This window comes from Budorcas taxicolor, chromosome 8 (genome assembly GCF_023091745.1).
Source record: "Budorcas taxicolor isolate Tak-1 chromosome 8, Takin1.1, whole genome shotgun sequence".
Taxonomy (NCBI): domain Eukaryota; kingdom Metazoa; phylum Chordata; class Mammalia; order Artiodactyla; family Bovidae; genus Budorcas; species Budorcas taxicolor.
Genome location: NC_068917.1, coordinates 71,991,308 through 72,005,913, shown reverse-complemented (window position 1 = coordinate 72,005,913; position 14,606 = coordinate 71,991,308). Strand labels below are relative to the sequence as shown.

At 39.0% G+C, this 14,606-nt stretch overlaps 1 protein-coding gene across 3 annotated transcripts in view; it reads right to left on the bottom strand.

The window, feature by feature from the left end:
- XPO7 (exportin 7) overlaps positions 1 to 14,606 on the bottom strand; it is an 89,297-nt gene that overhangs the window by 30,853 nt on the left and 43,838 nt on the right. For 2 of the 3 annotated variants that reach the window (XM_052644714.1, XM_052644716.1), the window contains exons 2-4: positions 3,565 to 3,711; positions 1,442 to 1,535; positions 513 to 679 (exon numbers count right to left, since the gene is read on the bottom strand). In XM_052644714.1, coding sequence (XP_052500674.1) covers positions 513 to 679; positions 1,442 to 1,535; positions 3,565 to 3,711 — 408 coding nt within the window. Of the gene's footprint in view, positions 1 to 512; positions 680 to 1,441; positions 1,536 to 3,564; positions 3,712 to 4,249; positions 4,271 to 14,606 lie in introns of those variants that run through there. The other variant, XM_052644715.1, reaches the window with a different exon arrangement.

Below are 14,606 nucleotides of genomic sequence, written 5' to 3'. Positions count from 1 at the left end.
CTACCTATGAAACTGGAAAAATAAGAAAGCTGATCTCACAGGGTGGACGTACAGAGAAACAGACATATTAACTGTTGGAGGGAATAACTTTTTTTGAGGGTAATTTGGAAATATCCATGTAAACCCAAAATACACATAGTCTTCTCACTGAATAATTCAAGGCCTAGGAATTCACACTATAAACACACTAGCTCAAAGTATAAACACACACAAACACACATACACAAGGAATATTTACCAAAGTATTTATTTACCAGTCTAGATATAGATACTAACTAAATACTCACCTAGAAGAGTTAAATGAATTATAATGTTTTAAACTGGAATAGTATGTAAGCAATAGAAAGAATGAAGTAGGGTCTGTGCTGACATGTAAACATGTAAAACCAAGACATTAAGAATTAAAAAGATACAGAAGAAAATGTACCAAACAATTCCATTTGCAGATCAATATCTAAGTTAAGCGTATATTGCTTCACTTCTTTCTATTTCATCGAATATATACATCATACCTGTAAAAACCTTGTGACATCTGTGATTGCATTTCTGAAGACGTAGTCATCCTTCTGACAGTCAAACCAGCCCAACTTTGTGATCCTGGCATATAACTGGATAAGTGCTTGCGTCACAAAAGTGGCCAGCTTTGGCCGAGTGGCAAGATAGTTGAGCACATAGTTCCCTATAAAACAGAAACAGTCTACATCGGAGGTGGCTCCGCCAGGGAAGGGTGTGCATTGTTTAATGTCTAAGAAGTGGTAAATCTAGACTCTTTACCCTAAGCTTCCTTAATTATTCACACTATTGAGAAACAGAACTTTAAATTTAAGATTCACGAAACTTTCCAACTATGATGGCTTCCCTCATCACTCAGTAGGTAAATCATCTGCCTGCAATGCAGGAGACCCTGGTTTAATTCCTGGGTCAGGAAGATCCCCTGGAGAAAGAAATGGCAACCCACTCCAGTATTCTTGCCTGGAGAATCCCATGGAGAGAGAAGCCTGGCAGGCTACAGTCCATGGGGTTGCAAGAGTCGGACACGACTTAGCGACTAAACCACCAAACTTTTCAGCTCAGAATTGTATACGAGTCACGACGAAGAACCTGAAGTAAGGGAGCCTTGAATCTACCTCTTGATGGTTAAATAGCATGGTTGGCACAGGATTCAAAATCTTCGGCAATGTTTTTCTTAGTTACTAGTGATGGTGAAGACCAGGTAAAAGAAACTTTCTGAAAACAAAACGGCTAACTTGGGCTTTATCTAGGAGCAATTATATTGGGCCTTCTTCATTTTTAAGCCCAATTCTGGAAAGAAACTATATTCTAGATATTCTGTATGCCTAGCAACTTCAGAACATTATCAAACAAGCAACATAAATGTAACTATTACTAGAACATCACTAAACAAACTAATTTAAGAGAGAAAAGACAACTTTCTACTCACGAATATCTATCCGTTGTTCCAATGGTAGAGGGTTATTTGTGCGTGACACAAGCTTTGTAAGGCATGTAGCTGCCAGTAACTGGGAGTAAGATGACTGTGAAAAGAGAGGGGGAAAGGGCTTAGGATTCAGTTTTATTAAGTTAGTCAGTCAAAGTTTTTAACTTGGAGATCTGAGTTCAGATTTAAGAAAATTAATCAGCTTTGCTACATTTGATCCTCTGGATTTTTAAGGGTCTCATACTAAGGAAAAATGAGCCCATTCATCATCTGTGCTCATTAAGCTGACTTCAGTCATGAATGAAGGGAAGGATAAAGTGAATGCCTGATCAAACTGAATCTAATACAAGTATCTGTATCATTTTGAGGGGGGAGAAGTTAGAGGAGATCTTTACAGAAAGATATTAAGCTCTATAGAAGACAAATCTTTCATTTAAATCAAGAAATCTTCTCCAATAGCCTTGTTGTAACAATGTTTAAAAAAGTTTCAACTCATAATATTCCTATAGTATAGCATTAGAAAGAAGAAAAAAAAACCGTAGAAGTAGTATTAGAAGGAACCACCGCCTTATGCTATGTAGTTAATCCCCAAATTGTATCTTACCATCAGTACATCTATCAATCAGCTACTGCTTTGGGGAATGTATATGCTGGTTTTAGTAGTAAATTCATAACAATTATTTATGAGAAAGAAAAAACTATGCCCTAAGCGAAGGAATAGCATTACCATATTCTCAAGTGTAGATTTTAATGAATTTTAACCTTATGGAGAAGCAGAGTATTCAATCTGATCATAATGTATAAGAAGGAGCCATGCGCAGATTTGAACTCCTCTGTGCAGCTGTGTTACATATAACATCAGAATCACCAACATAATTTAATCAAGGGTCAAACTGTAAGTCCTCAGGGCAGTAGGCTATCCACAGAGGCTATCCACAGGCATTACATCATACCATCAAATGCTAAATCATTAAGAAGTCGACAGAGATTAAAGAGGAAGAATCCACTGTAATTAGGTCTTTTAGTATTGCACCAACCCTGTTTTACTCCAGCCTGCTGACTATCAGTGTGAGGAACTGGAGGTAACAGTGTCACAAATGACACCATGGGGCTTCAGTGGCAGTCAGATGAGAGCTAGTTGTGAATCTCCCACAGTACGAATCTAAACTGTTCAATACCAGAACCAAGTGATGGAAAAGAAATATAAAAATACTATATGAGAAAACAGAACAGAGCACAACCCAATCTCTGACCATGATGCTTTAACCTTCAGACACTTGGGAAAGAGTCAACTTCTTTAGCTACTAAGGATATCACTTAGCCAATTGTAGTCTGTTCTATTTACTGCATAAATTCTCTAACACTATTAATGCAAATTTTAAAATGAAGCCATTGAGAATTCTATACTCTCAACAAATTAATGGCCTTCCTCATTTTCACACTTCCTTCCCATCTCTGGCAGACTGTTGGCTGCTGGTCTAGCTGGGATTCTAAACTCTCCTGATGCCCTTTCATGATACCCTGGATGGATGCTTGTCCTTCCTAAGACCTCCATCCTGCCAAAAATATTAACTTAATCAAATCATGTCTCATGAAAGCATTATTTTGATCACTGCATGCCAGTTTTAAGCCGGAAGAGGTTCTAATTTCATTTTAAACATTCTAACTTCCTGTCATTTCCACTGTGAAGGAAAATTCCCCCCCTGCACATCTAAGACAAAAAGCAGCAGCTGTGGTACAGGGGAGGAAAAACAGAGCAGACTAGGGATCTTAGAAGGTGACATGAATTTTGTGGATAAGAAAGGCCATTTATATATTGCCCTGTCTTCTTTGTAAAAGGTGTGAAGTGATACGTAAGTGTAAAAAACAAAAAAGGAGTCACAGAAATTTGATTCAAGAATAAAAATTATAGGACAAAAATATACGCTCAGTGAGATTTTCCTGATGACTCTGAAGGCCTTTTTTGCTAGTGGCAGGTCTGGTTTGTTTTAAAAGTGAAAATTAAGAAGGCAGAGGTACCTAGAAGAATCAAGGAACAGAAGTTATCGCAATCCACCCCTAAACTTAGAACCAGAATATATCTTCCTAAACCTGCTCCCCTTTAGGATTTTTCAAATCTTACGTACACTTCCTCTTTCAAGGAGTAGCTGGCACTTGCTCAGGCAATCAGGGCTGTTGGTGAATTCAACCAAGGCTTTCTCTGCCTGAAGTCGAGTGGTCGTATCTGTTGTTTCATACAGCTGTTTGCACAGATTCTCTAGTTGGGCCAGGCTCTGGAAAAGATCAGTTAAAAAGAAATCAGTCCAGTCTACTACATACATAAGTCAACTATACAGATACAGTGCTTGAAATTACAAGATGAAGATAAATAATAATCAATGAAGAGAGACTTGCTTCTCAATGTGGAGGAGAATCTGGGTGACCCTTATCTAAAAATAACCACTTATAGCCCTCTTCATTTGATCCTTTAGAAGACAAAATGACAGAATGCCTAAAATCTATTACACTTTTTCAGTCATTTGCTTAAAGTTCAGACAAAAACAATACATTTTTTCCTTGCAAATACCTATCCTAAGCTTTTCCAAAATGTTTTCAAAGAAAAATGCAGAATTTACTTGCTCAGGCATCAATTTCAAAACTGTGATTATGAAAGTTGTAACTGTAAAATTAAGCACATAAACACACAATGTAAGCGTCACACAGATCTTTTCATAGGTTGAAATATTCTCCTTTTGCCTGTAGCTATCAGCTTACAATTATGTGTACACGCAAAGATGGCCAACCTCTAAGTTTCAGAATGCAAGTACGCACCTTCCTCCCCGGGTCCCTCATGTCTAAAGTTCAGCAGACTCTCTTCTGTTGCACTTTAAACTCTTGCTTTGGCTCCAAATTTAAAGCGCAGGGTCAAAATAAATTCAACCTGAGCATGTGCTCAGTCAGAGATAAGACACGGGAAACGCCCCCAAACAAACCCTACTTTCCAAATCTTGAACCAGTTCCAGGGAGGCAGGAAGGGGATGGGTGTGTGCTTTGGTTAAAACCCCAAAGGGACACGAATTCACTTCCACTCAGTGCGGTGTTTAATAGCAAAGGGGAAAGGAGTGAGTGAGAGTTCATGTAACGATCACCTTTCACTGACTGGAGAGGAGGGCAAACATCTGTTAGTTTTTAAAGGACCAGTTTGGACTTTAAGAAGAAATTTTGAACTTATCTTCTACAGCAGCAAGCAAGATCTGGTTTAAGTAGTTTGAAGGATCCTACTACTATTAGAAATGACAATTCTGACAAGAACCAAAATAATAATTAGGCAAATCAACCTGTGTAAATACCCTAAAATATATCACACAGCCAGTCTGCCCAAGGCTTTTCATTATCACTTTACTTCACTAAGCTGGGACTTTATAAATCACAGCTTTTCTACTAAGAAGGAAAGCCCTAGGGGCAGGATACCTATTTTACTCAATCTAATTAATAAATTTCAAACATTAACCTAAAGGAAACAAGACAGACAGATGCTGACACTCGGATTGTCAGTCTCACTTCAGAAAGCCCTCCAAAGAATAAAAAACAACCACCTTCACTGCAGAACAAAATAAACAAACCACTCTGCAAAACATCTTGGGACTCTGTTTAATCTGTTCCTCTCTGACTTGCAGGGGTCCCACTTAATACCTTCCTCAATTTGAAAGCACAGAGAAAACTGTATTCACAAAGCCAGATCTCAAGTGATGAAAGTTCTGTTGAGTAAAATCTGATTTTTTCATATAGCTTATAAACAAACACAAGGAACAGAGGATAAGGCCAATTAATTACATATACTCCATTAGACATATGTGCAAGTCAGTGTTATGTCTGCCACTACTGGCCAAACTCCCAATGAATCAGTTTAATTATAAATCCCCACATTCCTAAGCAAGAGATTAAATCTCCTTCAGGAGGTTTTTGTTTCAACCCAGCAGACTGGGTTCTACCTCCACCCCCTACCCTGCCTGTGAAATGATTAACTAAAGGGGGAACAAATTATTTAAAAAATAATTAACACAGAAGACATCAAAGGGTGGTATGAGGTTTCAGTAAGCAACAGCAGCCGCATAACCTCCATAACGACCACTCACCACAAGCATCCTGAACAGAACTCCCTAAACGGTCAGGCTGCTTAAGGTATCATCACTTACTTTCCCTGAAGTCTGATCAGTCAGTTCCAGGAGCAACCCCCACCCTGGTGCCACTCTTATTTACATTTATTACAACAAAGTTGTTCACATGACGATGGCTAAGCATCTGTCACTGGTAGTTAAGTTCCTCACTGCTAAAAACCAACATGCAGGTTATGGTGGGCTTTTTGGTTGTTGCTTTGTTTTGATGTAGTAGATAAAAACACACCGCAGGGTGAGTCTGGTAATGAGTTCTCAACTCAGGAAACAAGACCGTAAAAAACCCAAAGAGTAATTTGACCATTTACACAAACATTTAGAAGAACAAAAGCTTTATTTCTTTGTTTCCAAAAGAACAAATGGGAAACAATCTTGTTTTCCCAAACAATTAGTGGAAACGTCTAAAAACCACAGGGTGAATAGTCATTTTATTTGGGTTGCCCAATGAAGGAAAGGGGAAGCAAACATTTACATTTATGTTCTCTGGGATCCTAATGTTTTGCAAGCAAATCTAATAGTTAGATCATTTTAAATCACCTCTCTGGGGGATCCAGAATAAAACCACTTATCCTACAATTGTTTGATGAGCCACTGAAACCAGTTATTTCACATTTAGCACCACTGCATCTCACCCCCTGGCGCAGTTCCTTCTCCCATTCAACCAATTCTTATTAAGGACATCTATTACACGATGCCGGTTCAGTCACAGAAGAGACTCCAGAGAAGCAAGTCTATTTTCTATTCCTGAGGCTGCCAAACTGATAATTCTCAGAGAAACCTCCATCTGGTCCCACTGGAATATGAAAGCATGTTTGGGTGAAATCTTCACAGAACTGGAAAGCAATCTTCAACTAGAAAAGCACTACTTTAGTACAAGACACTCAAGACAATCAAACCTCCAAACCTACAGCACTTGGATTCCACCAACAATTCAGTTACAATGAAGGTATTAAAAAGTATTAAAAGAATGTATCCTATTATTTAGCAATAATGTTATTTTACACAGTTTTTAACCAGGATAGAGAAAAACACAGCTCAATTATTCTCATTTCAATATAAGGTACAATCAGTTGAGACTTCAGGCCTCCAAAATTAATGATTTATCTGAGGAGCTGCCTGTACCTTTTGGGAAAATGAAGATTTCTGTTTCTGCATTAGATGTTATACTAACTCCAAAAAGCATATCCTGGAACTTATTTTGTCACATTCTGCTTTTTTTAAAAAAAAGCCTGACAGTATATATTTTTAAATTAGTCTCACTGCTTGGGGAAAACAAATCCACTTGGAGATTTCTAATCAGAGACCAGGATACTTGTTTTTAGGAAGGATTTGATGACATTCCTAATACTGCTGAGTAACGACTAGAAAACAACCACAAGCCTCGGACGACTAGCTTCTCTGCAAAGCACATCCTTGATCTGACTGCCATCCAAACCACCTGAAATGATCAGAAGCACCTCTCTAGTACAAAGTGTGATATACACCCTCGATCCAGAGGAGCGCTCATGAAGGGTACACAGTCAGAATTACCAATCTGGTAGCTGAATTTTCATGATCAGGATGTCTGAAATTTTACAAAAATCAAGGCACTTTCAACCTGTTCATAAACTCCATTAATTTAGATCTTCCTTAGTTGGAAGTTTTCTGTGTATTAGGAAAAAACTGTTAGGTAAATCAAAAGATGCATACTTAACCTGACAGAAAAGAAATGATTTAAAAAGTGTAAGGCTAATAAAATTGATTTGATACACTAATTACATTTTATTTTTATCTATTTGATAAGGCATTCCTATTGTCAATAATGAATATTCAATAATGAATATTCAATAATCATAGATAATGTTTTTAAAAACTCCTAAAATCCAGTAATGACAAAAAAGCAAGTGGCAGAGAAAGACAAAATTTGCCTGATTTGACTTATAAGTGGAATCCAAAACAAAATGATACAAATGAACTTATTTACATAATAAAAATAGAGTCACAGATGTAAAAAACTTCTGGTTATGAGATTGGAAAGCAGGAGGTGGATAAACTGGAAGAAGGGGATAACTAATGAGAACCTGAGCTTCCCAGGTGGTGCAGTGCTAAGAATCCATCTGCCAATGCAGGAGACACAAGAGACATGGGTTCAATCCCTGGGTCAAGAAGATTCCCTGAAGGAGGAAACGGCAACCCATCCCACTATTCTTGCCTGGAAAATTCCACGGACAGAGGAACCTGGTGGGCTACAGTTCGTGGGGTTGCAAAGAGCTGAACATGACTGCATGAGCACACACACACACAGCAGAATCTACCATAGCACAGGGCAAGGCACTCAAGACACTGTAGTGACCTACAGAGAAAAAGAGTCTAAAAAAGAGTGTGTGTAGAATATATCATCTGTGACATGTGTTAGCAAACTCATAAAGGAAAAGCTGTATGAAAACATACTGACAATTATCTTTAGGAGATGAGATTATGCGAGACTCATAATTCCTTTTCTGTATTTCCCTAAGTTTTACATTTTTGACCACAAGTAGATATTACTTATAAGCAGGGAAAACCCCCCCAACAATTGTACAGGTAATCTTTTATAAACTAACTCCTCTCAATAGGAACATATTACTATTGATTAATAGCTGATCCTGCTTCCAATCAGAATTCATAAAACAAATTTATAAAATCAAGAAAGCAATAGGCAATACATTCTAAAAGCTGAAATTTGAAAAAGTATGTCAGTGCTTATTGCTATCAATACTTTTATTTTGTTCTTACCAATAATAAATGCTGACGGTTTGAATATTGCATGACCCAGGTACTCTACTCCTATACATATACCCAACAGAGATACATGCTTAGTTCACCAAAACACTTGAATAGGAATGTTCATGCCAGCACTAAATGTAGTAGTTTCCAAATGTGAAAGCCAAATGTCCATCAATAGTAGTATGGATAAATGTTTCATTCCTTAATGTGGCTGATTACAGAGGCATACTCATTTTGAGAAAATCCACTGAAGTGTACATTTATAATCTGTGAATTTTTCTGTAGACGTTATACTTCAATAACAAGTTTTTAAAATGAGACACAGTTCTCCCCAAATTCTTCACATATTTACTCTCATCTTTCTTTCTTATACTAATGAAAAAGAAGTCCATCTGTAACTGACAACCACATTAGATCTAGAATGCTTTAGTTTTATACCAGTTTCTGCTTTTAGAACTGTAACTCTCATTATTTGTTCAGGAAATAAATAAAGTAAGATTTTTGGATGCATGAGGGACATTCTTTTTCTGAGAGGACTAAGAGAGTAAGTAAAGCTTTTTGGTTGCAGTTGCTGTGTAATGTCTACTGCCATAAAGCAAGATAAAATACGTACTTTCAGTAGGCGATAACGCGCTGCCAAGGGCCTTGCGTGCATTAGATAAGGATAGCATGTCTCCTAACATATGAGACTGCAAAATTCTACACTTAGCTTCAAAATATGAATCAATCCTCACTTGTAATAAACACATATGATGTTTGCACTGTGGGTGACACACAGCTAGAACACGTGTAAACAAATCATTTCATGAGGTAAACAGCCAGACTAACTGTGCCTGGCTTATTGACTTACACATTTAACTCAAGAGCTTTTATTTAACATGTCACTAGAAACCAGTTCTGGTTCCTTCTCACAGTCATTAAGAGTGCAGAGGAATGAAAGCTGCAGTGTAAGCGGAATCCTCTGAAGTATGGGTTTCAAACTGGTAGCCTCACACTGGCCCATCCACATTTTGGCTGTTCACCTTACACTGTTCAACATGGTTGCCAACGTTTCATGATAGTATCTGGTTTTCTAGTTTCCCATAAAAAACTAGCAGATCTGATTACCTGGGACCTGCATTTTCAAGTGTCACTAGTTAAATGACAGTAAGAGCACAGTGCTTCCCTCAGGGCAGGCTCTCGCTAGCTGACTGCAGGTCTTAAGTCCTGGCCCCTGACGCTGGAGTTTCTTCCACCTGCTGTAATGCAATTCGGTCTCCTATCAGTGGTCCACTTCCAGATGTCAAAGTTAAAAAGTAATGAGCATATGGTATTATAAGAGATTCTGACTTAATTTGGGGGTACTAACTCCTTGCCAACTTGCAATTTGGAGGGGTTCCCTCACAGCTCAGTTGGTAAAGAATCCGCCTGCAATGCAGGAGACCCTGGTTCAATTTCTGGGTCAGGATGATCCGCTGGAGAAGGGATAGGCTACCCATTCCAGTATTCTTGGGCTTCCCTTGTGGCTCAGCTGGTAAAGAATCCGCCTGCAATGTGGGAGATCTGGGTTTGATCCCTGGGTAGGGAAGATCCCCTGAAGAAGGGAAAGGCTACCCACTCCAGTATTCTGGCCTGGAGAATTCCATAGACTGTATAGTCCATGGGGTTGCAAAGAGTCGGACACGACTGAGCGATTTTCACTTCACTTAGTAAATAACAGTGTGACTTTGGGCAAGTTTATTTCCTGGAGCTTCAGCTTCCTCATGTGTATAATTTGACAAAGATACTGCCAGTTCTAAATTCCATGCTTCTAATTATGTAAGTAAATCAGATTTAAAAGGTAGCAAATATTAAAATTAAAAAGATCATGAAAACAACTGGCCAAACTTTTTAAAACAGAGAATTTAACAAAAAAATAAATCAGGTTAACACTTCCACACATCTCTCTAACACAAACGCCAGTGACCTAGCAGCAGGAACAAGGATCCTTTTAGAGTGAAGGTTCAGTATAACCTGAGTTAAGACCTCAGATATCAGGCAAATCCCCACTCCCGTTTATAAGCTGTGGGAGTGTGAATAAATTACTCAAATCTTTCAAACTAGTTTTCATTTAAGTAGAAATATTTATCTAACAATGCTGTAAAAGTTAATGTAGTAATACATGTACATTCTTAATTACTGAGTTTATTACTTGCTATTATAGAATATATTGTCTACTAAAAAGTGAAGAACAACAGGTTTTTAAAGCACATGCATTACAATCTACAATTTCTTCTACAGAGGTATCATATATACAGAGGTATCATATATACAATTTCCTCCACAGAGGTATTATATATATATATATATATATATATGTGCTGTGTGCCTAGTCGCTCAGTTGTGTCTGACTCTTTGTGATCCCACGGCCTGTAGCCCACCAGGCTCCTCTGTCCATGGAATTCCTCAGGCAACAATAATGGAGTGGGCTGCCATGCCCTCCTCATTCGTGTGTGTATACATATATATACATACAAATTTAATTATATTAATCCATTTTCGGCTGTGATGGGTCTTTGCTGCTGCGCAGGTTTTCTCTAGTTTCAGCATGTGGGTTTCTCACTGTGGTGGCTTCTTTTGCTGCTGAGCACAGGCTCTAGGGCACGTGGGTTTCAGCAGTTGTGGCTCCTGCGTTCCAGAACGCAGGCTCAGTGGTCGTGGCCCACAGGCTAAGTGATTCCACATTCCCAGCATGTGGAATCTCCCTGGACCAGAAATCGAACCTGTGTCTCCCGCATTGGCAGGCAGATTCTTTACCACTGAACCACCAGGGAAGCCCTAGAGGGGTTCTAGATGCCTTCCTTGCCTTGCAGGGCTACAGTACAGGGTACACTGGGCTGGCCAAAAAGTTTGTTCCAGTTTTCTTACAGAAAAATCTGAACGAACTTTTTGGCCAGTTCTGTATAACTGCTCCTCACTGTTCGCGGGTCCCATATTTGCAAATTTATCTACTTGCTAAACATATTTGTAATCCCCAAGTCAAAACTATCAGCAACGGTGTCATTTGTGGACATGAACAGAATGGTGAAAATTTTGAGTGGCCTGACATATGTTTCTCAGCTGAGGTCAAACAAAGTAATGTTTTTGCTTTAGTTCTCCTAACTTAAAAAGTGTCTTTCCTGTAGTTTACTTAATGTCATGTTTTTTGCAATTTGGGGCTTTTTGTTGCCAATTATGCTGTTTAAAATGGCCCCATGCATAGTGCTGAAGTGTTACCTAGTATTCCTAAGCTCAAGAAGGTTGTGTGAAAAAATGTTAGATAAAGGTGTTTTAGAAAGGTGTCTCTAAGTAGAAATACAAATAAAACAAAGGTTGGTTGAGGAAAATGTGACCAGAGGTTGGCAGGAACTTAACCCTGTATGTCCTGCAAGAGAAATGGTTCACGATTTGTTAATTCAGTGTTCTCAGCGAGTTTACAGAACAAACTACCATAAATAATGAGGACCAATTGTATTTCCACCCATTTCCAGACTAGGTAGTATTCAGTACATATTTCCCCACAGATACAGAATTATATTGCCATTGTTACAGGCATTTGTTCAAAGAGAGGTATTTATTAACTTACATAACTGTATAACACTCAAATTCTAGTACAATCAACTCAAATGTTTGTTTACATGGCCATTTATACTGATTATTTATTTACTGTGATTTTAGTAAGTCAGTACTAATGTGCACAGTGGATGAAAAGGACAAAAGTGTACCTCAGTGTCCAGCACACAGTAGAAGTTTCATAAAAATGTCATCCGTAAGTGGATGTCGGGACTTCCCTGGTGGTCCAGTGGTTAAGAATCGGCCTTGCAACACAGCGGGTGTGGGTTTGATCCCTCGTCTGGGAACTACGATCCCACAGGTCACAGAGCAAATAAGCTTGCACACCGCGCTAGAAAGTCCGTGCACCTCAATGAAGGATTCCCCATGAAACAACGAAAGATCTTGCATGTCACAATTAAGACCAGATGCAGCCAAGTAAATAAAAATAAATGACTGTCTAACTCTTAAAAAGCCTCCTGGGGGTTTGGCTTGAAATGGCCGAGTGATCCCATATTTAATCTTGTTCCTTTCCCAAACCCAACAAAAACAACACTGAAGGGATTAAAAAAAAAACAAAAACATAATCTCACAAGAAATATGATACAAGACAGGACAAAATTTCGGAATACAGAAAAATCAGCAGTAACTGACTTAACTGACACAAGAAGGCCAAATATCTTGCAAGTGGTGAGAACAACTGGAAACCAAGCTGTTTTACACTCCCTGCTCAGATGTTAAGGTGAAGTGTGGTGGCCAAAGCAAGAAAGAACAGGGTAAACGTATCTTTGAGAAGTGAGACTTCCAGGTATCTTTACTCAGTGCCTCTGGACTAGGGATACCAAGCCAGTCGAAAGCACCTTTGAGGATGTGGGCACCAGTTAGTCGATTAAGTAGCCACATACACATCGAATGCCCCCTTACCGGGCTCCTTGTACCCAGAAATGCCAGTGTCCAGACTGGACTCCCTTGACAGGAGTTTGGAAAATCTTCCCCTCAGAATCCCATTAGTCACAAAGGAAATACCTAAAGATACAGTGATAGAGAGGTTACCCAACAAATGGCATAACTGGATTACCCCACTGTGATGCCTCAAGCAGACAAGCCTCACACCCACACTTTGCATTTCTAATCAGCTTGGTAGTCTTTCAATCTTGATTATGAGGAAATAAGGATTACCACAAATCTGAAGAAAGCTTTTAACATGGAAGTGTGTACAGTGATAGTTGCTCAGTTGTGTCTGATTCTGCGACCCCATGAACTGTATGTAGCCTGCCAGGCTCCTCGGTCCATGGAATTGTCCAGGCAGGAATCCTGGAGTGGGCAATCTTCCCCTTCTCCAGGGGATCTTCCCAATCCAGGGATCTAACTGGGGTCTCCCACATCGCAGGCAGATTCTTCCCAGTCTGAGCCACCAGGGAAGCACTTTAACATGGAAGACAGTGTTAAAATACAAAATAGGCCTCAAGTGAAGCTGCTTATGGTTGGATAAAAAACCGAGACTTAATTATAGTTTCGGTTCTCCCCAAAATGGAATCTTAAACCAGTCAGTCAAGATCTGCCTGATTAGCACTAGTTAGGTAATCTGCTGAATAGACCCCTGCCCTCCCCTAAAGGAAAGCAACTTTGCAACAACTAATTTGGTTTTTTGCTTAGTATGACTCCCTTGTTCCTGCTCCCTTCTCACCTGAAGTCTTTTTATTTTATACAAGACTTGGAGCTCCTTTCTATATGCCAGACTGGATGCTCTGCTCAAATATACTCTTGAAAAATTTTAACATGCCTCGGTTTCTCTTGTAACAACAGCAAACAAAACAAATACACACAAAAAAATCCTGTAACAAACAGAAAACTGTGCAGGAAAAGGAAACTTGAAAAAAGAAAAAACATAAAGATAAAAGTATTACTAAGCTCGACGAAGAGATAAGAAAATATTTTGCAACTGGGAGTAAGAACAGGGTGCTCTAAAAAAGAAATATTTAAAGAATATAAAAACAGATCTTAGAGATTAAAAATATGATGGCAGAGACAAAATATTCCATAAGAGGGTTGGAAAATCAAGTTAAAGCCTCTCAGAAAGTAGAGCAAAAGATGGAAAATAAGAGAGCAAAGATAAAAATCAGAGGCCTGATTCCAGAGGTCCAGCATCTAATTAACAAGAGTTCTAGAGGGCACAGAGAACAGAGGAGAGGAAACATCAACAAAATAATCTAAGAAAACCTCCTAGAGCTGAAGAACATCAGATGTCAGAAGGAAAGCTCTACCGAAGTCCAGCCTATGTGAAGATCAGGCCATACCCAAGGCATACCGCTATGAAACCTGAGAAGCCTGAGAGGAAGAAGACTCTGTGAGCTGCCCAGGAGGCAAGGAGATGGTCGATGAGAATGCAAAACACAAACAAAATCCAAGTCAGGTAAACACATAAATGATCAGCAATCAGATGGCTCTAGGCAGCACAGAAGCAACACTTGCCAACAAGACAAGGAGTCCCTGCAAGACTCTGAAGGACAATGATCAGCACAGAATGTTTACCCAGGTACACAAGCAATCAAGTGGGAGGGCAGAACAAAGCTATTTCTGGCACCTAAGGCCACAAGAATTTATCACCTATGCTATTTACTATTAAAAGAATGTGCATCACACCACACCATAAAAAACATTAAGCATGGAGTGCAGCAGATGGGAACTCTTCTAACACAGAGAGTGATATCAAGGGAATT